At 40.2% G+C, this 26,618-nt stretch overlaps 1 protein-coding gene across 3 annotated transcripts in view; it reads left to right on the forward strand.

The window, feature by feature from the left end:
* The first annotated feature begins 2,780 nt into the window (after nucleotides 1-2,780).
* Nucleotides 2,781-26,618, forward strand: part of LOC109925833 (zinc finger protein GLIS3-like) — a 220,966-nt gene continuing 197,128 nt past the window's right edge. For all 3 annotated transcript variants that reach the window (XM_048602115.1, XM_048602116.1, XM_048602117.1), the window contains exons 1-2: nucleotides 2,781-2,954; nucleotides 5,924-7,013. In XM_048602115.1, the coding sequence (XP_048458072.1) occupies nucleotides 2,818-2,954; nucleotides 5,924-7,013 (1,227 nt within the window). In that variant the 5' untranslated portion in view covers nucleotides 2,781-2,817. The remainder of the gene's footprint in view (nucleotides 2,955-5,923; nucleotides 7,014-26,618) is intronic.

The raw sequence follows: 26,618 nt of genomic DNA on the forward strand, positions 1-26,618 counted from the left end.
TGTGATCAATATAGACTACTTAAGGCGTTTGACAAGGTTCCTCATGGGAGACTGGTTAGCCAGGTTAGATCACACGGAACACAGGGAGAACTAGCCATCTGGATACAGAGCTGGCTTGAAAGTAGAAAACAGAGGGTGGTGGTGGAGGGTTGCTTTTCGGACGGGAGGCCTGTGACCAGCGGTGTGCCACAAGGATCAGTGCTGGGTCCATTGCTTTTTGTCATTCATATAAATGATTTGGATATGAACATAAGAGGTATGGTCAGTAAGTTTGCAGATGACACCAAAATTGGAGGTGTAGTGGATAGCGAAGAAGGTTACCTCAGAGTACAACAGGATCTTGATCAGATGGGCCAATGGGCCAAGGAATGGCAGCTGGAGTTTAATTTAGATAAATGTGGGGTGCTGCATTTTGGAAAGGCAAATCAGGGCAGGACTTATATACTGAATGGTAAGGCCCTGGAGAGTGTTGCTGAATAAGGAGACCTTGGAGGGCAGGTTCACAGCTCCTTGAAAGTGGAGTCGCAGGTAGATAGGATAGTGAAGAAGGCATTTGGTACACTTACCTTTATTGGACAGTGCATTGAGTATAGGAGAAGGGAGGTCATGTTGCAGCTGTACAGGACATTGGTTAGGCCACTTTTGGAATACTGTTTGCAATTCTGGTCACCCTGCTATAGGAAAGATGTTGTGAAACTTGAAAGGGTTCAGAAAAGATTTACAAGGATGTCGCCAGGGTTGGAGGGTTTGAGCTATAGGGAGAGGCTGAATAGGCTGGGGCTATTTTCCTTGGAGCGTCGAAGGCTGAGGGGTGACCTTAAAGAGGTTCATAAAATCATAAGGGACACGGATTGGGTAAATAGTCAAAGTCTTTTCCCCGGGGTGGGGGAGTCCAAAACTAGAGGGCGTGGGTTTAAGGGGAGATGGGAAACATTTAAAGGGAGAGGTTGGTGCATGTTTGGAATGAGCTGCCAAAGGAAGTGATGGAGACTGGTACAATTACAAAATTTAAAAGGTATCTGGATGGGTATATGAATAGGAATGGTTTAGAGAGGTATGGGGCAAATGTTGACAAAAGAGACTAGATTTATATAGATAGTAGGAACTGCTGATGCTGGAGAATCTGAGACAACAAGGTGTAGAGCTGGACGAACACAGCAGGCCAAGCAGCGTCAGAGGAGCAGGAAAGCTGACATTTCGGGTCTAGACCCTTCTTCAGAAATTGTCCTTCTTCAGATTTATATAGGATATCTGGTCAGTATGGACGAGTTAGACCCGAAGGGCCTGTTTTCATGCTGTATATCGCTATGACCCTCATATGTTATCCCCTGCTCCTTAAGCTCTTATTTTGTATAGTAATCTTTGATTTCAAATATCTTCTGGAAGTATAAGTACAGCACATACATAGTTTCCTTTTATCCATGTTGTTTGCCACTTTGTCAAAGAATTCTAATAAATTAGTTAAACATTATTTCTCTTTCACAAAACCAATTTGCTTTTGCATGATGATGTTGTGATTTTCTAAAGGCGGCTTCTGAAGAAGGGTCACTGGACCTGAAACATTAACTCTGACTTCTCTCCACAGATGCTGTTAGACCTGCTGCCATTTCCCAGCAATTTCTTTTCTATTTCAGATTTCCATCAAATGCAATTCTTTTGTGTTCTTATTGAGATTTTCTAAGTCCGCGATTAACCTCCTGAAAAATGGATGGCAGCATTTTTCCCATGGCACGTATTAAGCTAACTGGCCTGGGGTTTCATAGTTTCTGTCTCCTCTTATTGAGAATGGAACGTCATTTACGATTTTCCAATCTGATATCTTTTCAGAATCTAGGGAATTTTGGAAAATTCTAACCAATGATCTAAAATTCTCTGCAGCCACTTCTATTCAGACTCTACCATGTTTGTTTGTTTGTTGGTTAAAATTGTTGTTTTGTGGGATATATAGGCAGATCTTCTCATACAAAGTGCATAAGGATAGTAGAACAGAGTGTAGAATACAGTGTTATACCTGCAGAGAAGGTGCAGAGAGAGAGATCAGGATTAACAGTTGAAAGGTCCATTCAAAAATCTGGTAACAGTGGGGAAGAAGCTGTTTTTGAATCTGTTCATACGTGAATTCAAACTTTTATATCTTCTGCCCAATGGAAGAGGGTGGAAGAGAGTATAACGGGTGGGGGAGGTGTCTTCGATTATGTTGGTTGAAATCCATCTAGGGACTTTTCGGCTTTTAGTTCTAATAAATTTCTCTGTACCGTTTCTGTGGTTATTGTAGTTGTTTGAAGTTCCTCTGTCCTTTTCACCATCTCATTCACATGTATTTCTGGGATGTTATTTGTATAGTGAAGTCAGACACAAAATATCTGTGGATTTCATTCACTCTTTCTTTATTTTCCATCGTTAATTCCTTAGATTCACTCTTTAGAGGACTAACACTCACTTTACCTACTCTTTGCTTTTTAAAATGTCTTGGAAACTCTTACTAAGTGCTTTTACATTTCAAGCTCACTTTCTTTTGTCCTCTAATTCTGCCACCCCCCGTCATTAGCCTTTCAGTCATTCCTTGCTGTTCTTTATACTCTATCCAATCTCTGACCTGCCACTCATCTTTGCAGACTGGTACCCTTGTTCTTTCATGTTAATACTATCTCAAACTTGCTTAGTAAGCCATAAACCCAAAACATAGCTGTGTAGGTTGCAGTGGTTTTATTTCTGGATTTCTGTAGAAGAAGAAATCTCACACTGGTTGCTTTTAATTTTCTTACAGCAAATGGTGGATACAGCCCATGTTATGTTCTATCCAGCAAGAGAGATGAAATGAACCATGCCATGAGGAATGAGCCAATAGCAACAGCCAGATTGGAGCCAGTGATTCATTCAGGAAATCATATCAGTACAGACCCGAGTTCATCCCATGGCAGTACCAGGCTGACTGCCCCTCACTCCGATACCAGGTTATTTTCTGCTGCCGTAATGTATTCTGTGTGTGTCAAAGATATGTATGTGGATGAAGATTCTGAACTGAGCTGTGAACTTATCTTCCTTTCTGATTTTGTCGAACTCCTGCATATTTACAAGCTTGCTGGTCACTGTGAAAGGATGTGCTGACTTAAAGTAACTTCCAAGTAGAATTTGTAGCAATTTTTTAAGCATCTTTCACTTCAGTTCTATATAATACACTTGTGAAACTGGTCAAAGAGTGAGATTGATAGATACCTGTTAGGAAAGTTTAAGTTTAATTTAAGTTACATGAAGCATCAATTTTCCTTTGTGTTATGTACAATTAACAAAACATTGGTATGTTATTACCTAACTGCTTTTGTGTGGTTGACTCCCAACTGCTCCTCTGAAATGGCCTAGCAAGCCAATCAGTTGTATGAAAACTGCTACAATGTCTAAAGAAAGGAACAGACTGTCTGTATCCTATATATCTGGCATCTACATACCTATCAGAAACAAGAACAAACCCAGCCCTGTGAAGCTGCAAATTCTTCATAATAATATCTGGGGTTTGTGCCATATTGTGAGAGCCCTCCTATAGACCATTTAAGCAACAGTCTGACATAGTCATACTCATGGATAATTACTTACAGACATTATGTTAGACACCACCATTACTATTCCTGCCCTGTTCTATACAGGCAGACCCACCAGAGGTGTGTGCATATAGATGTATGGTTTGTAAGGAGATGCCCTGAGAATCCTCAACATTGCCTCCATCATGTCTTATGACATCAGGTCAACCATGGGCAAAGAAACCTGCTAATTGCCATCTTTCTCCCCACTTTGGCTGATGAACACTAGTTGGAGGAAGCACTAAGGATGGCAAGGGAACCGAATCTGGATTTCAGTATCCATCATGATGAGTAGCTTGGTCACTACAGACCAAGCTGGTCATGTCCTAAACCACAAAGCTGCAAGACTCAGTGTTCCCTTTAATTTTCTTTCTGGCTGCACAGGCCTCCAAGCTCCATGTGCAGCAGCTGTGTTTGGTGTTCCAATGCCAGTCGCTGTGCATGGAACCTTGCAGCGGCTGTGTGTGCATGCCGCAATGCAGCTTCGAGGGGATGTTGGCAAGACTGGGTTTACAGAAGGTGGAGAGAGAACCAAAAAAGCAGGAGAAACTCACTTGATCTCAGATGCTTGGGTCTCTTCCCCGCATGCTGGTTTCAATTTCTCGAATCTCTTTCCTCTTGTGCTGTTTTCATCCTCTTAAACCCTACCACTCTTGTGATGTTGTCACTCTCTCAAATGTCTCCCCTCTCATGTTGTTTTGAGACTCTCGGGCCTCTTCCCTTACATGCTGTCTTCACTCTCTCAGACCAGTCCCCTTTGGCATTGTTTTTAGACATTCGGACTAATCTTGCACTGCACAAGTTCCAGTTAATGACCATCTTCAGCAAGACAGAATCTCACCATATCCCCTTGATGTCCAGTGGCATTGCCATTGCAGTATCTTCCACTATCGATATCCTGGGGGTTACCATTGACCAGAAACTGAACTGGGTCTGCCATTTAATACTGTGGCAACAAGAACAGGTCTGAGGCTAGGAATTGTATGTTGATGACTCACTTCATGTCTGCCCAATAACTGTTCACTACCTACAAGGCACAAGTTAAGATTGTGATGAATACTAACCATTTGCCTGGACAGTGCAGCTCATATAACACCCAGCAACCTTGACACCATCCAGACAAAGCATCCCATTCCATTGGCACCCCATCCACGACCTTTGCTATTTTCTTCCTTCATCGCCAGTGTACATTGGCAGCAATGTGTACCATCCACAAGATGTGCTGTACCGCCTTCTAACTTGTGACTTTTACCGGATAGAAGGACAAGAGCTGCAGATCAGCACTGAACCACACCCTATTCTGAGTTGGAAATGTACTGCAGTTTCTTCACTATGGTAGTTCAAAATCCTGGAACTCCCTCTATTACAACACTGTGAATCTATCTATACCACATGGACTGTAGCAGTTGGAAAAGGTAGCTCACCACCACCTTCTCCAGGGCAACTACAGATGCTCAATAAATGCTGACCTAACCAGCAATAATGCCCCCTAATAGCCCATCAACAAAATAAACCAATGCTACAATACAATTTTTCCCAACAGGGGTCAGCTATTTTACAACTAACATTATGCACATACCGTACAGAACACCCAAGGAACTATTCTTCATGTGTGCCCCTAGATGACAAGTGCTGTTTGACCACAATGGACTTAGCTGCCTAGACTCACCCCTATCGATACTTTCACACCAACACAGGAGTCATATAGTGTTCAAAAAAGAGAAATCCTGGTAATTTTTTCCTTTTTAGCTCAGTGATACTGAGACAAATTGTAGCTGTCGCTCTCCCTGCTACCCAGGCTAAGATTAATTAACTCTGGACAGATCAGAAGCTATGCTTGGGACATTTCTTGTTTTTGTCTGGCTCTGTATCACACCCACTAATCTCATCATTTGTGGAAATCTTACACTTTCTGTGGGAAACAATTGTGTTTCAAAAGCACCAGAGTACTACCTCATTTCAGAAGAATGCAAGAATTACAAAGAGTGCCAATTGCTATTCTGTAAATGGATCAAGGAGCATTATTTTATTATTATGACTATTGTGATTTAGAACAAGCTGATACAGCTTACAGATAAACTACCATTTGGTTTTGATCATTTTGATAATTTTTACGGAACCCATAGTGATGTAATATTCAATATCTTTCACAGAAAGAAGACATTAGAAAATTCAGAAATATTAATTGTCTCTGTATTTATTTTTGGGAATGCCTCATACTGAAAGGGACTTATGAAATAAAAATAAAACTTCAACTGCAATAAAGCAGATGATTGGCAAAGAGTAATGTTTATATCTATTTATGTTAGAATGAAGTCTCAGTATGTTTATGGCTGTTGTTGTTTCAGGCCTCTCACCTCTCAAACTTCATTGGCTCCCAATAGTCTGCATTTGGAGGAAAATCTTCCAAACATACAGATAAAACAGGAATGGTCACATCTCCTCTCTGAGAGCGAAAGAGTTTCCAGTCATTCAGAGGTTGGGGATACCAACAATCTGCCTTCAGAACCTGAGTTACTGAACAGCAACTTCTCTAGTTCTTATTCATCATATTTCTTCAATGATGATTCCGGCTCCACGCTGGGCTTTATGTCAAGTGGTAATGCTCGTCACATGGCCAAGTTACAGCCAGTCAATACAAAGAAACGATCGGTTTCAATATCACCCCTTTCAGCTGAAGGGTTGGACATCACAGCAATCATTCGCACCTCTCCAACATCGCTTATTGCATGTGTCAATGGAATGAGGGGCAGTCCCAATGGTCTGTTCCCTCTTTCTGGAGGAATTGGGCATTTAGGAGCTCGAAAGAACTGCAGTCCACAGTCCTGCTCTGTGTTAGACAGCCAGTGTAACTTGACTTCTCCTGCATCATCATTGTCCTCTTTCCCAACACGCCGTGCCGAGCAAGAGGGTACTGAAGCTGAGCCTGTCCCTTTGCAACAAACTGAGGATAACATGGACCTCGGACTAGTAATAGGCAATATGGTTGTTCAACATGGAGTGGCAGATGGTTGCCATAAAATAAACGTTTTCAAGCATGAACCTATTGATGAATATACGCATGATACAAAACTGTTTCAGCAACACCATGGGCCACCTCCCCCATATCATTCCCAGCAGCATTTTGGTCAGCCCCACGGGACCATACACCACTTGCATGGGCTGCCAGCCAACGGACACATTCAGATTGATGATGGAAATGAGTTGCCCAAGAACAATGGGAAGCAGATCTGTCGATGGATAGATTGCAACGCAGTCTATGACCAGCAAGAGGAGTTAGTGAGACACATCGAGAAAGTGCACATTGATCAGCGTAAAGGAGAGGACTTTACTTGTTTCTGGGCTGGGTGCGTGAGGCGGTACAGACCCTTTAATGCTCGCTACAAGCTTCTGATACACATGAGAGTTCATTCAGGAGAGAAGCCTAACAAGTGCATGGTAAGCCTAGTTGTCATTGCAGTTCCACTAAAGTATGACAGCAGAGATACTGTTGTTTTGGTTAATTTCCTGAGGCTTTTTGCTGGCAGTAGAAATGAGCCCTACTGTGTCTCTTAAATTTGAAATATAGAGAATACCCAGCAAGATAGAATTAGATTTTGGCCTACCAAATTTATATGTGCCTTGAGAGCACACTTTGAGGTGTATAACAGATTACAGTAAACTAATGGTGATTACTGATCTATAACTAATGGCAGCTGTATGAAAATTTGAAAGGATGAGTTAAGACACATATCTCATTATAACAATGTGCCTGCTTTGTGTTTTTCCTGTTATGCATTCTGTCAATGAACATACTGACCACATGACGCACAACATTTGCAGATTAATAGGTACAAAGCGTGGACCCTTTGGATAGTGTTGATAACTTTATTTAAGTTCTCAGTTACAGCATTTTGCACTGCAACAATTCTCCGGATTGTTACCACATACTGCTTAATGGAGTGAATGGGCATGGTTACCAACAGCAATTTCTTACACTTTGAGCCCTCGGCTTCAGCTAGGTTGCATAAGGAAGTTACTAAGTCAGCTTTTCAGTTGCAATTTGACAAAAACCACAAACCTGAAATGTAAATTGTTTTGTTCTTCACAGATGCTTCCAGACCTACTAAGTATTTCCAGCTTTTTAAGATTTTTTTCTGAAACAGTTGTAGCAGTGTTGTGTTTCTTGTTGCTTCTGTAGGTGTTTTAACCACTCATTTTAGTTTAACCAGTTTCTTGGTTTTAAAACAGTCAGTAAATCTCATTGTATGGGGTTGGCACTTCCCGCCTGCAATGACTTTGGATTAATACATTGCTGCAACTGATGCCAATATTGCTTGTCTTGTACTACCTTGATAATCGTTAAACTACCAGAGAAAGAGAATGTTTTTACCCAACATAAGCCATGCTTAGTTTGAATTAACATGTCAATCTTAGGCTCAGTGAAATTCTCGTTAGACTTTATAACAAGGGCTACACAAAATATTTCAGAATGTCTTTCACCATATTTTTTTTTTGAAATGATAAAGAGAGTGAGCAGTCCCACCCACTGACCTTCTACCGATAATTCAACACCTTGATGAATTGAGCAGCTATACTATACAGGTGAAGCCCAGATGTGCTATGTGTTAGCAGATCTCATTTGGGATGATAGTAGAGATGCTATAACTGACTTTAATATCCTGTTTTGGGGTTGTAAAAGCAGAAGGCATTCCTGCTTTTATTGACTAATACTGGAATATATTTGTGTGTGTGTGTGTGTGTGTGTGTGTGTGCGCGCGCGCGCCCGTCTGTCTGTCTGTCTGTCTATGCCTGAACACAAGGGTAGAATTTGACTTGAAGTTGGTGTTCTCATGATGGAATAGCTCCTGCCAGCAATCATTGTTTTGGCTTAAGCAAGGGTCATCGCTTATAGGGGAAGGTAAAAAATTTAGCTTCATTGTAATTCATAAAGTAATGTCAGTTTTTCTGTTTGCTGGAGTCTTGGCTGCTTAAGGCCTGTGCCAGCTAGATGTCTCTCTAGATATATTTAATATAGATTTACGAGCAGTCAGAGAGTGAGGGTATGTTGCCTCTTCACCACAAAGTGCAACAGGGGCCGTCACTATCAAAATAAAAGGAACGTTTAGCTCACTGCTAACATTCCAACTCTTAATTTGTCTATCAAATAATATTAAACTTCACAACAATTACCTCAAAGATTTTAAAGTCAGAGTTGGCTGAAATCAATGTTTTTCTTGGATGTTTGATTTAATGATATTGTACACGAAACCAGAATTAAATAAAATTACAATAACACTCAGATTAACTATAAAACATGACAGGATATTACATGAAATAGGATAAATTATGTGGTTTCCTTTCAAACATTTTACTGCCTCAAGCCAATTAAGAGGGAAAAAAAGCAACAAATTTAATGTTGTTTGACTGAATTTCAGGGTAATTTCTAATAATACTGCTTGTAGAAGCTGAAAAAAACATAGGTAATCTATAAAGAAACTAATAGTTTGTAAGGAGCTGATTGTTACTTTGGCCAAGGGGTTTGTCCCAATATCATAAGCTAGCTAAATGTGAAGCAGCTGTTTAAATGAGAGAATTCCACTTGAATGGGGAGAGGATTTGACTCTTGGTTACTTTATGGAAACTGTTGCTCGATGGATAATAATGGGATTAAATTGATTTTTAAAAGACTTTGGAGTTTTAATTCCAATGTCTCATTAGTTTCCTCTGACCAAATAGTTTGGATTCCAGGTTAACATTCAAGTTGGACTGTGTTAGGTAACAAACACAGTCATGGCAACGGATCATATTCTCTGTAAGAATTCGTTTAACTTTGCAATTCTAATTTCCCTCCACTTCTTCATTTCCTGAAGGCAATAGCTTGGTTGCTAGGATATGATTCTGCAGATTCTGACAGTCTTTGCTACTGTGCCAAAGTGGTCATCCTTTATATGCAAGTCAAGACTGGAAGTTATGGCAGGCCATTACCATTTATCCTGTTGCTTCCTTGAATCTTTGCCACCGCCAATGCACTTTCCAGTAGCAGCTGGATATTATCATTAGTGGGAACCTGCCTGAGCCAAGTGATACTGTGGCCAGTTCTAATGCTCTTCCTATTGCCCTGATTGACTTAAGCTCACTTAGAACTAATTGGGCTCTTGATGTGCAGTGGTTGTGTCTCTACCTCAGAGCCAGGAGACCTGGGTTCAAATCCCACCTGCTCCAGTGAAGTCTTGTAACATAGAATCATAACAGTGTGGCAGGAGGCCATTTGGCCCCTTTGAGTCTCAATGACCCTCCAAACAATATCCCATCTAGACTTAGCCCTCAATTATTAATCTGGAGAGGGTTCAGAAGAGATTTACCAAGATGTGGGATGTGAGAGTTTCAAATGAGTTCAAAAATTAGACCAGGAGATTGATTAATGAAGATAGACTTTGTACTGATATTTGGTATTCATATACATCCCAGTAAGGAGGAAAGATTCTAAGAAGGGGATAAACCAATCATGGCTAACCAAGGAAGTTAAGGAGAGTAGTAAGTTGAAAGATAAAGCATATGAGGAGGCAAAAGTCAGTAATAGCTCTGAAGCTGGGATAAATTCAGAATTCCTAAAGGAAGACTAAAGAGATAATAAAGGTGGAAAAAATAAATTACAAGGGCAAACTAGCCAGGAATATGAAAGCTGGAGTAAGAGCTTCTTTAAATGTATGAAAATGAAGTGGGAAGTCAAAATAGACAAAGGCCCCTTAGAAAGTGATTCTGGGGCAACAGTTATGGGGAACAGGGAAATGGCAGAGGACACATATTTTGCATCAGTTGTTACAGTGGAAGATACTTCAAGCATCCCATGAATACTAAAGAATATGACGAGGAAGTACGTATCATCACCATCGCTAAAGAGGTACTATTAGATGAACTAGTGGGGATGAAGGCAGATAAGTCCCCCAGCCCTGATGGCTTGCATCCTAGGATCCTAAAAGAGGTGGCTACAGAGATAGTGGATGTATTGGTTGTAATTTTCCAAAGCTCCTTGAATTCTGAAGAAGTACCAGAAGCTTGGAAAACTGCTTATGTGACACCCCTATTTAAAAAGTAAAGGAGGCAAAAAATGGGTAACTATAGGCCGATTAACATAATATCTATTTCTGGAAAAGTATTGGAATCAATTATTAAGGGAGTAATAGCAGACCATTTGGAAAATCATAATCTTATCAAGTAGGGTCAGCATGGCTTCCTGAAAGAGAAATCATCTCTGTCTAATTTATTACAGTTTTTCAAGGGAGCCTCAACTAGAGTGGATACAGGGGAACCAGTAGATGTGTTATATTTAGACTTCCAGAAGTGATTTGACAAGATGCCAACCAAAAGGTTAAGTCATATGAAAAAAAAACCATGGTTTTGGAGTTAGTATATTAGCACGGATAAAGAATTGGCTAATGGGTAGGAAACAGTGAGTGAGGGTAAGGACTTCTTTTTCAGGTTGGTGACCAATGACCAATGGAGTTTCACAGGGATCAGTGCTGGAATGACAACTATCTACAGTATATATTAATGAATTGGAGGAAGGAAGTGAATGTACTGTAGCCAAACTTACAGACGACAAAAATAGGTGAAAAGGCAGGTTTCAAAAGGGATATAAACAGTTTACAGAGATATTAATAGGTTAAGTAAATGGACAAAATGTTGGCAAATGGAGTATAATGTGGGAAAATGTGAAGCTGTTCATTTTGAAGGGGAGAACAAGAAAAGAATATTATTTAAATGGAGAAAAGTTGCAGAAAGCTGCAACACCAAGGGAACTGAGGGAACTTATGCACAGAACACAGAAAGCTAGCATAGGTGCAGCAGGTAATCAGGAAGGCTAATGGAATGTTAGTCCTTATTTCAAGGGTTTAGAGTCTAAGAGTAAGGAAGTCTTATTGCACTGTATAAGGTGCTGGTGAGACCATATCTGCAGTACTAGAAGCAATTTTGATTCCCTTATTTAAGAAAAGACATTATTTTATTGGAGGCAGTTCAGAGAAGGTTCACTAGGATAATCCTGGTATGGAGGGATTGTCTTATGAGAAAAGGTTAAACAGGTTGGGATTCTACTCACTGGAGTTTGGAAGAGTAAGAAGTAATCTTATTGAAACACACATGATTCGTAAGGGACTCAACAGTGTAAATGCCAGGTGGTGTTTTCTCTTATGGGAGAATCTAGGTCTAGAGGGCATAGTCTCAGAATTAAGGGACACCAATTTAAGATTGAGATAAGGAAGATTCTCTCGGAGGATTGTGAGTTGAGTCTCTGGAAATCCTTGCCACAGAGAGCTGAAGGACTAGAGTCCTTGTGTATATTTTAAGGCTGAGATAGATAAATTCTTGATCAGTCAGGGAATCAAGGGTCATGGGGTAAGCGCAGGAAAATAGACGTGAAGAATATCAGATCATCCATGATCCTATTGAAAGATGGAGCAGACTTGAGGAACTGAATAGCCTGCTCCTGTTCCAATTTCTTATGGTCGTATTGAGACATCAAGAATTTTTTCTGTTCAGGCTGTGGTTCTAGCTAAAAATATGGTAAGAAGATATGTAGGCACCTCTCACCCGTATGTTTTCACTCTATGTAAATTCAGCTAATATCACAGTATCCTGCAGATATCCTTTTTTTGTTAAAAAAACGTTTAAATACATGTCAAGGGTGAGAGGAAGGGCATTTTATGGATGGTGGTATAAAATTTATTGGCACTTTAAACAATGTACAAATAGTAGTGTCAGAGAAACTGTGTTTATTGAACCAAAATTGCTGCCTTCTGGCACGCACATTGATGTTAATGCCTTCAGATCTTAACCACAGTTTTCAATTGTTTTCAGACAGTAGTTGCTGCTGATGTAAAAGGGGAACACTAATGCTTCTAGGGATTTTGGAAGTTCTAGATTGTGGGGGTCCTCACATGTCTGGTGGGGAGTTTTATCCAGGCCTTTTTCATCCAAAATATCCTGGGCCACTCACATCCTGATTTTCCATGTTTTGGTCTGCTGTAATTCTGCTCTGACAATCCATATAATCCTCTTGGTTTGAGATACACATTTTATTGCTCTACTTCTCACTGCTTGCATCCTTTGTTTTATACCGTTACCATTTCTGTAATTTAATTACTTCATGTTCTGCCCCTAATCACTCCAAATCATTCTTTTTTCTTTTCTTGTATACATGGTCATTATTTTTCCCACTCCTCCTTTCTCCTTGCTTTGCTTTCCTTAGAAATTCCTTTTAACATTTGTAATGTCTTCACATTCTGACAAGTGATTAGAAGAGCTATGTATTAATCTTCTATCTTTCTCCAAAGGTATATTGTAACCTGTCAGGATTTTCTATTTTGTCCCAGGTCTGGTTCTCAAAGAAAGCTGGATATTGGGTCTTCAAGCATTCTATTTTATGCTTATTACAATGTATGTTATTTCTGTTTTGGATACTCAGCATCATGTACTTGCAAATCAGATATGGGCTAAATGTACTTTGATACATTCTCTGCTTGTGCCCTACCAGGGGGTAATTACTTTCATTTTGAGGGGTCTTCTTGAAATGTTATTGAAGGATACTTTCTGAATTTTGGGGGCTACCCTTTGGTTTTCCAGGGGTTCTTTTTCATACTCACGAGCTCATTTATACTCTCTGTTTCGATGTTAACACATGTGCTATTTGCACTCACACAGAAGCAGAATTAGAATAATGCACTGATCAATTCACAAAGAATTAACAACCCCCTATTAAACATTCAATAAAAGCATTCATTTCTTACTTTTTGTTATTCATTTCCAGGATGAGGGCATCGCTGGCTAGGCCAGCATTTATTGCCCATCCCTAATTGTTCAGAGGGCTGTTAAGAATTAACCTCTTTGCTGTGGGTCTGGAGTCACATGTAGGCCAGACCAGGTAAGGATGGCAGTTTCCTTTCCTAAAGGGCATTATTGAACCAGATGGGGTTTTCCTGACAATTGACAATGAATTCATGGTCATCATTAGACTCTTAATTCAAGGTTTTTATTGAATTCAAATTGCACCATCTGCCATGGCAGGATTTGAATCCAAGTCCCCAGAACATTTCCTGGGTCTCTGGATTAACTGTCCAGTGATAATACCAATAGACTATCACTTCCCCTTTTTACAGTATTTAAATTAGCAGAAGGCAACAGACGTATGTTAGCAACTAAGGTGTTGTCCACATAACTGACATACAATTCTACACACAAAAGCCATCACACTAAACCATAATTTCAGCACAGACTGCTGAAATTTCAGCTAATTTCCATCACAAATGCATAAGGCTGAAATATTTTAACTAGGTATTTACTACCCTTTTTACTGCATCTTAGATCTTAATCTCAGATTTAAGTTTAACAATCAACACAAGAGTTTATTACAATAACACCTACTACTGTTAGGCCACAGCTGGAGTGCTGCATGCAATTGAGGTCACCACACTATGGAAAAGATGTGTTTGCACAGGAGCGGTGTGGATGAGATTTAGCAGGATGTTGCCTGGGATGCAGCAGTTTAACTATGAAGAGAGGCTACTCAGTTTGTGACCTCACAACAACTTTGGTTCAAATGTGGACAAAAGAGCTGAAGTTCAGATGGAGGTGGGAGTGACAGCCTCTGATATCAAGGCTGCATGTAACCGAGTGTGGCATCAAAGGGCACTATCAAAACTAGAGTTAATGAAGGACATGGGGAAAATTATCCACTGGTTGGAGACGTACCTGGTACAAAGACAGATGGTTGCGATTGTTAGAGGTCAGTCATCTCAGTTCCAGGACATCACTGCAGGAGTTCCTTAGGATTGTGTTCTTGGTTCAACCATCTACAGCTGTTTCATCATTGCCTTTCCCTCCACAATAAGGTCGGAAATGAGTACGTTTACTGATGATTTCACAATGTTCAGTACTATTCACAACTCCTCAGATACTGCATCAGTCTGTGTCTGAATACATGAAGGCATTGACAATATCCAAGTTGTGTCGATAAGTAGCAAGTAACAGTCATGTCACACAAGTGCCACTAACACATCGTCAACAAAAGGATCTAACCATCAGTCCTTAGCAGTCAATGGCATTACCATCGCTGAATGTCCACCATGAACATCCTGGAGGTTACTGTGTACCATTTACAATAAATAAAAATAAAGAACTGCAGATGCAGATATTCACCAAGGCTTCTTAGACAACACCTTCCAAACTACGATAACTACCATCTGGAAGGACGAGTGCAGCAGATACATCGGAACACTACCATCTGCAAGTTCCTTTCTAAGTCACTCATCATCGTAACTTGGAAGTGTATTGTTATTGCATCGTTGTCGTTCGAGCAACTTCCTAGAACTCCCTTCCAAACAGCACTGTTGGGGCACTTACATGTACTAAAGCAGTTCAAAAAGGGAGCTGACTGCCACATTCTCAAAGGTAATTAAAGATGTGCAATAAATACTGGCCCAGTCAGCAAAGCCTGCATCCAATGAATGATCAAAAAAAACCCCAAAGAGTTGCATGGGACAAGGACACACACAAAAGTTGGCTTTGTGATGCGCATTTGAGGCCCATTCATCATGCTGTATTGGTTTTATCAACTGGAACTCTTTGATGATTTTGAACCACTTTCATTCAGAATCCTTAAACTCCTAATTACCCCCATGTCACAATCTTCTTACTTGTAATACTCATGGACTAACACAGTTTAGGGGTTGAGATCTCTATCCGTATCTACAAATGCAAACATAGTGCTCATATACCCATCATAACATCGTTTAATGTTTTTTGCCTTATGCAAGAGATTTGCAAAATAAGCACTAACCTGCCCAGGTTGAGGTGTGGGTAGGATGCTTGATATTGGCTCTGATCCCATGTAGGAGCAGTACATTGCTGGGCTGGCAGGTACTGAGCAAAATGTGCCCCCCACGCCCGTCCACCATTCTAAAATCTCTCGGTTGGACATGAAGGCTCCTTTGTTCCTATGATGAAACTAGCGGTATTGATAATGGGGACCAGTAGATGTAGAATATTTGGATTTTCAAAAGGCACCACACAAAGTTAATAAGTGAGGAAAGGACTCAAGAGTTGGGGTAAGTTTTACTTTGAATAGAGAATTGCTTAATTGACAGGAAGAAAAGAGGGAGATGAAAGGCGCATTTTCAAGTTGGAAGTCTCTGACTATCGCAGTGCTCCAGTGATCAGCGCTGGGACCTCAACTTTTTACAATTGACATTAATAACAGATGAAAAGACACAAAGTAATGCATCTAAGTTTGTAAATGATAAAAAGCTAGTTGGAAAAGTAAACTGTAAGGAGGTCACAGATATGCGGCAAAGAGATATAAGCAGATTAAGTGACTGAGCAATAATACCGCACGTGAATGGAAAAGCAGAATACTATTAAAAGGCATGAAACTTGTAAATATTGATTTTCATAGGGGCCTGGATAAACTCATTTGAAGAAATCAGTAAGTTAGCATGCAGTTACAACAAACAATTAGGAGGGCAAATGGCACAGTGGCCTTTATTGCAAGGGGATTAAAGTATAAGTAAAAAAATAGATGAAATTTCCATTCCTGAGAAGTAGTGGGGAAATGTAGTGGGAAGAGCAGATAATCAGGCAGGTTGACACAGGTGAGATACCAATGCCCTTCAAGCCACTTCAGAAATAAAGTTCTGAGTGGAAAGGCCCATGGCTGATCTTCCCAACCTACCCCCAACAAAGACCCTAAGTAGTCATGTAACAGCCACATGTGTCTCTTCAAACGACTGCCATAATTAACTTTGTTCCCAGCAGGCAAGAACAGTGTCAACCTTCCTGACTGGTGAAACAGTCAAGTTGGCAATGGGCCTCAACCCGCCCCAATCTTAGGGTGATCAGGGCATTGATGGGCATTGTGGGATCTAGGTGATTATTGTTGCCCTTTTATCTGACCTCCATTGTCTCCTGTCTGCCCGGGACCCCCAACCACGATCCTGCCTTCCTCCACTACTCCAGTCCTGAAATATCTCATCTGCTGCCCCAGCTTCTGATGTTGCTGTACAACTAGAAGCCTCAGTCTCTGAGGCAAGGATACAGTAGCTGTTGGCTTCTGATTGCTGGCAGTTTCAGGAGGGATGGAACATAAGGAAATGATGTGGCCAAAAGCTCACTGGATGACTGCTTAGGTACCTGACAGGCACTTGATTGATGGACTTTCTCATTGTGGTAGTGGGTGTTTCATTACTGCACTTACCTTCACACTTTAAAAACATTTGGAAAATCCAGATGAAGTCTTGTAGGGGGGTTTGGTGGGACCAAACATGGAATGTTGTGTACAATTTTGATCTCAGTATTTAGGGAAATATGTATTTGCATTGGAGGCAGTGCAACAAAGGTTCACTGGATTGGTCCCTTGGATGGGAGCGTTATCTTACAATGAATATTTATTATTATTATTTATTAAATAAACTGCCCAGAGCCAAGTGATATCTTTTCCAGTTGCTCAGTTTAAGGTGATTAGTCTGCCAGTTCATCTGTAGTGGGGATATTCCTTAGTAATATGCAGCATTGATTGTTTCTCTGCATAAATGCGTTTCGGATTTGTACTGAGGGCCAACAGTGGAAGTTGTTTGCTTGTCCTTGTCCTGAACTTGTTTAGCAAGGATCAGTCTCACAGTGATAAATCAGTCTGCCATATGATAGATGGGGTTTGTCACAAGGAACTGGTTAGTGATTTCCCATGATTCCTATTCCTTAATCCAAAGGATGTCTGCTGATAGATCTTGTTCAGGAAGGTTGCTCCATATGGGGTACTGAGATGGAAAATGGGGAGTGGAGGCAACATGTGGAGCATCTGACTAGGATGAACATATATAGACATTTTACACTGATACTACATATCTGTGTTTGAGCTGTGAATGCTTGATCCTGCACTGGGTGTTTGAAACAGGACAATTTTTAATTGTACAGCACTGACACTGTGGGAGAGGCATTGCTGTAGTAATAATGTCATTGGACTAGTGATTTGAGCTCAGGCTTGGGCTCAGGGGACATGGATTCAAATCACACTATGGAGCTGGTGGTATTTAAATTCAAACGAATGAAAATCAGGAAATGAAAGCTAGTTTTAATATTGGTGACCAGGAAACTATAATTGATTGTTGTAAAATACCATTGGTTCAATGATATCATTTAGGGAAGGAAATCCTTATCCTTACCCAGTTTAAACTACATGTGACTCTAGATCCATAGCGATGTGATTGACTGTCAATTGCCTATGAAATGGCCTAGCAAGCCACTGGTTCAAGGGTAGTTATGGAATGTCAATAAATGTGGACCTTGCCAGTGATGCTCATAGCCATGGAAGAAAGTCAACTAAAAAAAAGGACTGAATGATTTTTGAAGTTTAGACAAACACCCTTCTGATATTACTTATAATTTTCAAAATACATTTACACAAAGATAAAAATAATTTACTGTAGTAGTGTTTAATGTAGCTATTACATTTTCATACTCTTAATGCACGTCTGTGCTGGAAATTACCTCATGATCTGTCTAATTATTCTGTAAATGCATTTTAATTGTTTTGTAGTGGTCTGTCTGTATTTTTGACATCTGTAGTAAGAAACTTGGTGCTTTGGTCAAAGGACATTGTTGAGTCAACATTAAATTAAATTTGCTGATATTTGAAGTTCCTGTGTTGGTAGTCAGGAGTCTTTGAACATTTTCTGGGAAAAGGACCATTGGAGCCAAATGTAGCCAGAGAGCACTGATTAACTCCAAACAGATTGTGCAATATCTTAGTGAGCTGCCTGCTTGCAGTAAACTGATTACATGCTCATGTATTCAGCTAACAGTTAACTGTGTTCATATTGTACCTGACTGTCTTCAAGTTATATGATTGAACATATATCATTTGTCATTTGTTTATTTCAGTTTTCCTGTATTTCTGAGTCATTGGTTGTATCAATTCTTCCTGTACCTGCGAACTGCGGCTACCAGTGCTGCCAAGGTGTTAATGACTTCCCCATCCCACCAACACCAACTCTGATTCCTTCTGCCCTTTCCCCTCATGTGCTCTCCTCCCTTTCTTTCCCTCTTCTCGTTTCTTCTATGCCGTCTTATTTTCTGTCCTCCCTATTTTGTATTTGTCTTCTGTTTTCCCCAACCCACTGCTTCCTTCTCTTCTGCCATAATCTCCCCTCTCCTCCTGTCTCTTCCCTACTCACTCATCCCCTCACCTCTCCGTTACTTTCCTTTCCAGTCCTCTCCTCCTATTTCTTTGTCCTCCTGTCACCTTCCTCCAGATCAGAGGATTTAAATAAGGACGAGGGTTTGTGTAATCTAAGGTAATATTCCACAAATTAGAAGGTTAAGAGCGATTTGATTGAGGTTTTCAAGATGATAAGGGAAACAACTAGAACAGATGGAAATAAACTATTTCTGCTGACTGGGGAGTCAATGAAATGACAAAACACTTTATGGACAAAGGATGGCTGAAGTTTGGAATACTCTCCCATAAGTGACAATTGATGCTGCATTGTTTGTAAACTTGAAATATGAGATTCTAAGATATTTGTTATCCAAAGGAATTAAGGGAAAATGGAGCTAAAGCAGAATTATGGAGTTAAATTACAGATTGACCATGATCTTGTTGAATAGCAGAATAAATTAGATTAGTTGAATGGTGTGTTCTTAAGTTTTTAGGTTTCTAGGAAACTTAAGGCTCATCAAAGATTATCTCTTGTTAATGTTAATCGGAAGACCTATCAGCAGCTGTTACATATCTACTGGCAAGTCACTCATTTGAAGCAAGTAAACATTCATCTGTGCCAGGATCACTTAAAAATACCTTGGGTCTGTGCCTCGCAGTAAATGTGATGTGGGGGTGAGGGTTGTAGTGGAGGGGAAGCAGTGGTAAATAGGACTTTGGAGAGGTAAATGCCTAGGATGTGTACGCAAGAGTGCACGGTGTATTGTGGAGTTGGTGGCGGGAGTGGGAGTACTGTTGTTCACTCTGGATCCACAATAACTTTTCTTTACCATATTTTCATTAAAATCGTTATTTTTGTTACTGGCCAGTGACTAGGGGCCACAGGTTATGCCAAGCAGCCAATAATGAATCTGAAGCTGAACAGGCCTGGTTTGTGCTGCATTCTATAATGTAAAATTTAGCAGAGACAATCTAAAATAGAGATACACAGCCTGAAATATGAACCTATACTTTATTGGGGCGGTTGATTTTTCAGTTGTCCTCTTCTGGGCATAAAAATAGGCACCGCAAGATCATGTATTGGTAGACAAGACTAGGAAAGGTCTATGTAGTATGTACATACATACACAGCAGTTCGTAACTGCAACACGGAGCTAAATATGGCATAAAACCTGAGTGAGAGTTTATGATGAGGGTTTGTCTATAATTCTATCCTGTCATATGAATTTATGGATCAGTACTAGCGAAATTGAGCAATTTCAAAATGTGAATTTGAAGAACAGCCAATAGTTAACATCAGAAATGTGACTACACAGGGGTAAATGAACATAGAACCAGGAGCAGGAATAAGCTAGTGTCTTCCAGTGGGCTTATCCCAGATGGGCCCAAATTGTAGAAGTACCAACAATTTTGTTTTCCTATTGAAAGTGAACGCAAATGACAAGCTTTAGTCTTGTCCAGCTCCAAAACTCCAAAACTTGAGCAGCAGCCAGAAACATTACAGGGATTATATATCACAATCCTTGGGGTCTGGAGTTCAAATTGCAGTCTTGACTTGAGTTGCATTTTCATTTCCACTGGGAAATTATTATTTATTCCTGGTCTGCCACCAAGTACAGCTTTAAACAAAGCTAGATTGTTCCATCTCAATAGGGATAGAAAATGATTAGGACAAGTTTCTCCTCACACAAGTGCTTTCAGCTACTTGTGGATAGGGATTCAGTATTGTCATGGAGACGATAACAACTCAGACCATATTCCCTCATTTACTCGAAGGAGAAAAAGCATATTTACCTATCTATCTATATATGTACCTATCTATCTATATATGTATTATACACTTGTATATTATATAATTATACATTGTTTTTAGTTCTGCAAATAGAAGTATGTTCTTTTGTCACATCTGTTTAATAGTGTTTTTGTCAATATCTTTAATGGAATTCCATATTGCAACACTTTTCTTTTGAAAGATTTATAATGGAAACACAACGTAAACATTTCATTTTTATATGTTATTGATGGGCAAGTTAAATCACTCACATTCCTTTAAATAAATTCTGATTGCCATTTTCAAAGATAATTAAAACGCTTACCGCAATCAAAATAGTGTAAATGTATCAACTTATTTCACCAAAGCATGAACTAATTTATCCATTTGATTAAATTTTGTGTATTTTAATGTTTTCATTGCAAAGTGTACTTGAATGTCTCAGCCTCTGCCTAAAAATCTGGGGACCAACTTGACAGGAGCTAAGTTCAGTAGCATCCAAAAATGAACGCAAGGTTCATGACGCATAATTAACTTATGTCTGTTGATTGTGATGCAGGCCGCATACTCCCATGGTACTGCCTGTTCATTCATTGGTTTCAGCAGGAGGCCAATATTGTGAGTGGCTAGCACCACCTAAAGCTAGTCTGTGCATATTAATAGGAAATTGCATTGTGACTAAAACAGTTTTAGTGGTTGTAGAAAGCTCTCATCTGAGAAGCATTGGAGAATGGCACAACATGAGAGAGAGAGTGGACCCTAAGTTTTTCAATGCTGTATTGAAGACCTTATTAGATGAGGTGCAGAGGAGGCGAGCTGTTCTTGAATACACAGAATCAAGTCCCAAAGATCTGAATGCAGTGCTGCAGAAAGTTAGTTCTCATGCAAGTGGTCAAGGTTAGTAAGTGCATCTTCAAATGCCATTTCCTACCACTGGTCCCATCAGCCTCAGCCTTGCTCAATGCAACACGCCCTTTTACTGGCCTACCAATGATGTTGATCAATTAGGATTCATATCTGACACTCATATTCCCCACTGTATCTTCACATGAAAAATCCATTGATGGTCTATCTTCATCATCAACATTTCTGCAAGCCTCACAGCTATATCTCGCAGTTTGAACACACTGTCAGCTTTTCAACCATGACAGGTACATCACCAAGTGCATTGTGCTGTACTCAGTGACACATTTCCCTCTCACTTGAAGGACAAAGTGACACTCAGCTGCAAGACACAGCAGCCAACCAGTGTAGAATGGACCTGCTTGAGTATCCTTTCTCTTAGAGAAGCTGGTGCTGACCATTACTAAGATAGTCATCACTGAAACTAAAGTCAGCAAACAGGTTTCAACATGTCTGAACAAGTCTGACAGCGTAATCATCTGTAATCCTTCTTCTCACATTCCATCCCAGAACTTCCCTGCACGTCTGACCTGGGAATAGAAATCCAAACCCTAGTGTATGTATCCCCTGCCTTGTTGAGAGCATTGCCACAGGAGACTTGCTAAGGTATAAATAACAATAACATTAAAATTATTTTTAAAAATAATAGTAAGGTGTAATCTTTAAAAAGTTTAACTGTTGCATATTGTGTTTATGATGGTGATTCCCCTTGATCAGTGAGAGGAATAGACAGCCAGGATATTCTATCAGAACTGTACTGATTGTGTAGATATTGGGCAAGGCCATGTTTGGGCTTGGCTGTAAGACTTCCCACTATTGCAGTATGATCTAGACTCATTTTAAGGCTGCAACCCTATCCTAAAATGTGGCCTCAGAAGGGGAGAGAGAATACATGACAAAAATAAAAATGCAATATAAATAGTAACGGGGCCTTGAAAATTAATAAAGCACTGTATAATTTTGACTGTAATAATTTTTTCTGATAAGGATATGCGGTTACCATTATGTAGATTCAACTTTTAGTGATATGTTCTGGTTTAATTCAATATTAAATCCGCTGAGATTCCAGCTGTAGTTGGTGCAGCGACGGTTCATGGAGCAACATTTACATTAAAAGATTATCACTAATCAAAAGGTATAATTATTACTGATATAAGAAAGAATGTCCTTATAAGGTGGTGATGACAGAGTCTACAGCACAGAAAAAGGCCCTTGGCCCCACTGGTCAAAAACAAGCACCTAAATATTCTAATCCTGTTTTCCAGCACTTGGCCCATAGCCTTGTATGTTTTAGCATTGCATGTGTGCACCTAAATACTTCTTAAATGTTATGAGGGTTTCTACTCCCACCCACCCTTGCAGACAGTGAGTTTCAGAATCCTAACCCCGCTCTGGGTGGAAAAAAAAGTCACATTTCCTCCTAAATCTCCTTCCCCTTACTTTAAATCTAAATCCCCTGGTCATTGTTCTGTCCACCAAGGGGAAAAGTTCCTTCCAGTCTACCCGATCTATGCCCCTCATAATTTTAAAACATCTCAATCATGTCCCTCCTCAGTCTCCTCTGCTCCAAGGCAAACAACCCAGTCTATCCAGCCTCTCTTCATAAATAAAACTCTCCAGCCCAGGGAACATCCTGGGAAATCTCATCTGCACCCTTTCCAGGGCAATCACATCCCCCTATAATATGGATTCCAGAATTGCACACAATACGCCAGCTGTGCCCTAGCCAATATTTAATACAGTTCCAGAATAATGTCTCTACTCTCTGCTCCAGCTAATAAGGGGCAAATATCCCATATGACTTTTTAACCACTTTACCTACCTGTCTCACGATGTTAAGGGGCCAGTGGACGTGCACCATAGTCCCTCTGATCATTGGTGCTTCCCATTGTCCTAACCTCATCATGTATTCCCTTGTCCTATTTATCCAGATTAGCAACATAGAAGCATAGGAAATAGGAACAAGAATAGCCCATTTGGCCCTTCAAGCCTGCCCTTCCATCCATGTGTTCAAGGCTGATCATCCAACTCAGCAGCCTGCTTCTGCTTTACTCCAATTCCCTTGATCCCTTTAGCCCCAAGTGTTACATTCAGTTCCTTCTTGAAATCATACAGTGTTTTGGCCCAGGACTGCTTTCTATGAATGTGAATTCCATAGGCTCCGTATTGTCTGGGTAAAAAGAAATTTATCCCAATCTCAGTCCTTATTGGTTTACTCCATATCCTTCAACTGTGACCCCTGGTTCTAGACTCTCCCACCATCAGGAACGTCTGCCTGAATCTACCCTGTCTAGACCCGTTAGAATCTTAAAGATTTCTAAGGAATCCTACCTTATTCTTCTGAACTTCATTGAATATAATCCTCACAGATTTAACCTCTCCTCATCTGTCAGTCCCACCATCCCAAGAATCAGTCTGTTAAATCTACGCTGCATCCCCTCTATAGCAAGAGAACAGTTCCTACGTATTCCTACAGATATAACACCACTATCTGACAAATGAGGCAGAGAATAAAGCTGAGAATTATAGATGAATCAGCCTATTGTCGGGAAATTGCTAGAGTCCACTATAAAAGAATTTAAATAAATTTAAATAAAAGCTGAGCATTTGGAAAGCAATGGAGAATCAGGCAAAGTCATCACGGATTTACAAAAGGGAAAATGTGCTGAACAAACCTATTGGATTCTTTGAGGATGTAACTTTTATAGTTGGTGAAGGAGCCAGTGGGTATGGTGCTTTTGGACTTTCAGGAACGTTTTAACAAAGCCTTGGATAAGAGATTTATGTGCTTTAATTTTACACATTACTGATGCAGTATAATATGGATAAATGTGAAGCTATCCACTTTGGTAGCAAAAACAGAAAGGCAGAGTATTAAAGGTTTCAGATTGAGAGAGGAGAATATGTATCTAGACCTGTGAGTTCTTGTACACCAGTCACTGAAAGTAAGCATACCGGTGCAATAGGTAGTGAAGAAGGCAAGTGATAGTTTGGCCTTCACAGTGAGAAGATTTGAGTACAGGAGCAGGGACATCTTGCTGTCTTTGGACAGGGCCTTGGTGAAACAACACATGGACTACTATGTGCAGTTTTGGACTTCCTATCTGAGGAAGGATGTTCAGGCTATGAAGGTTTACCAGACTGATTGCTGGCATGGCAGGACAGACATATTAAAAAAGACTGGATCTGTTAGGATTAGTTTCACTGGAGTTTATAAGAAGAAAGAATGCGGGGAGATCTCATAGAAATCTACAAAATTCTAACAGGACTAGCCAGGATAAATGCATAAAGTATTTTTTCAATAACCAGGGAGTCCAAAACCAGGGTTCACAGTTTAAGGATATAGTGTAGGCCATTTTTGACCGAAATGAGGAAACATTCTCAGAGAAGAATGAACCTGTGGAATTCTCTGCCACAGAAAGTGATCGAGGCCAGAACATTGAATGTTTTCAAGAAGGAGTTAGATATAGTTCTTAGGGCTAAAGGGGTAAAAAGCAGGATGAAGGAACTGAGTTGGATGGTCAGCCATGATCATACTGAATGGCAGGGCAGGCTTGAAGGACCAAAGAGATGTAGACTGTTTCCTAAATGGGGAAGATGGTTTGGAAATCTGAAGCACAAAGGGACTTGGGAGTCCTAGTTCAGAATTCTAATAAGATTAACATGCAGTTCAGTTGGCAGTTAGGAAGTCAGATGCAAAAATGTTAGCATTCATTTTAGGAGGGCTAAAATACAAGAGCAGAGATGTATTGCTGAGGCTGTATAAGACTCTAGCCAGATGCATTTAGAATATTGAGAGTAGTTTTGGACCCCATATCTAAGAAATGGTGTGCTGGCATTGGAGGGGGTCCAGGGAAGGTTTACAAGAATGTCCCTGGAGATGAAGGGCTTGTCTTATGAGGAGCGGTTGAGGACTTTGGGTCTGTAAGGGGGTTAATTAGTAAGGGGATCAAGGGTTATAGGACAAAGCAGGAGAATGGGTTGAGAACATATCAACCATGACCAAATGATGGAGCAGACTCAGCGGGCCAAATAGTCTAATTCTACTCCTATACCTTATAGTCTTATGGACTGAATGGCCTACTACTGCTCCTATATTCTGTTTTCCTCTGTGCTTAATTGGGAGACAGTGTTGCGAGCAAAGGTTGATGGTTGTATGATATTTTGCTCAAATTAAGATATCAGCACCAAATCTTTGGATAAACACAGGTTTATGGAGAGTATAAGTTGAAATACTAACGGAAGAGCTTTCACGTAAAAATGTGGATAGTGGTTTCACCAGCAGATGACATGAGATGTGGCTAAAGTTTTACAATGTCTTGGTGGTGGAAATAGCTAGTATTAATGATGGCATGAGTATGTGAGTGAAAGTTCATCTCAAAATCACATTTGATCCCAAGATTGCAAGATTCCAATCAGATGGTTCCAATCAGGGTCATAAGGTGGAGGTGGTAGCTGGATAGAGACTGAACACAATTACAACTGTCCTCCCAATATTTAATTCATGTAAATTTCTGCCCATCCAGTACTGGATGTTGGACAAGCATTCTGATAATTGAGGGACAGTGGAACAGGGAAGGGAGGTTGTGGTGAGTTGGAGCTAGGTTTATCAGTATGTGTGTAAATTGACACTTTATTTTCAGGTTATTTTGCCAAGGAGCAGTATGTAGATGACTAATAGGAGGGGGTCTTGGGGATACGAATTGGATTGGGAAGAGAAACAATTGCATCTGCTTGTCTGGATACAACTGGATAGGTAAAGATGGAATCAGGCATGTGCAGCCCCAACTAGCCATTAAATGGAGAAGTCTTGGTCAAGGCTGGAGTGACTAGTGATGTCAAAGATTGGAGCCAGTTCTGACCTTCTGTTCAAGATGTGTCCTTCAACCAGTATAAATAAAAAATAAGATTATCTCTATTTTTATTTCATTGCTGTTTGTGGGATCTTGCTGAACATAATTTGGATTGCCTTCATTGCAATAATTCCAATCTTCAAAAGTATTTTGATCATGGAGTGCTTTGGGAAGTCTTGTTGTGGAGAAAAGCAGAAGTTCTTTCTCACTCATCCCTATTTGTGAAGTCAAAACAGGATAGAAAGGGCATTGAAATATTTAGGGTTCTAAATCATTCGACGTAATAATTCTTACAAGGGGGAGGCGATGGCCTCGTGGTATTATTTGCT

The sequence above is a fragment of the Rhincodon typus genome, chromosome 10, assembly GCF_021869965.1.
Source record: "Rhincodon typus isolate 14 chromosome 10, sRhiTyp1.1, whole genome shotgun sequence".
In the NCBI taxonomy this organism is placed as follows: Eukaryota; Metazoa; Chordata; class Chondrichthyes; order Orectolobiformes; family Rhincodontidae; genus Rhincodon; species Rhincodon typus.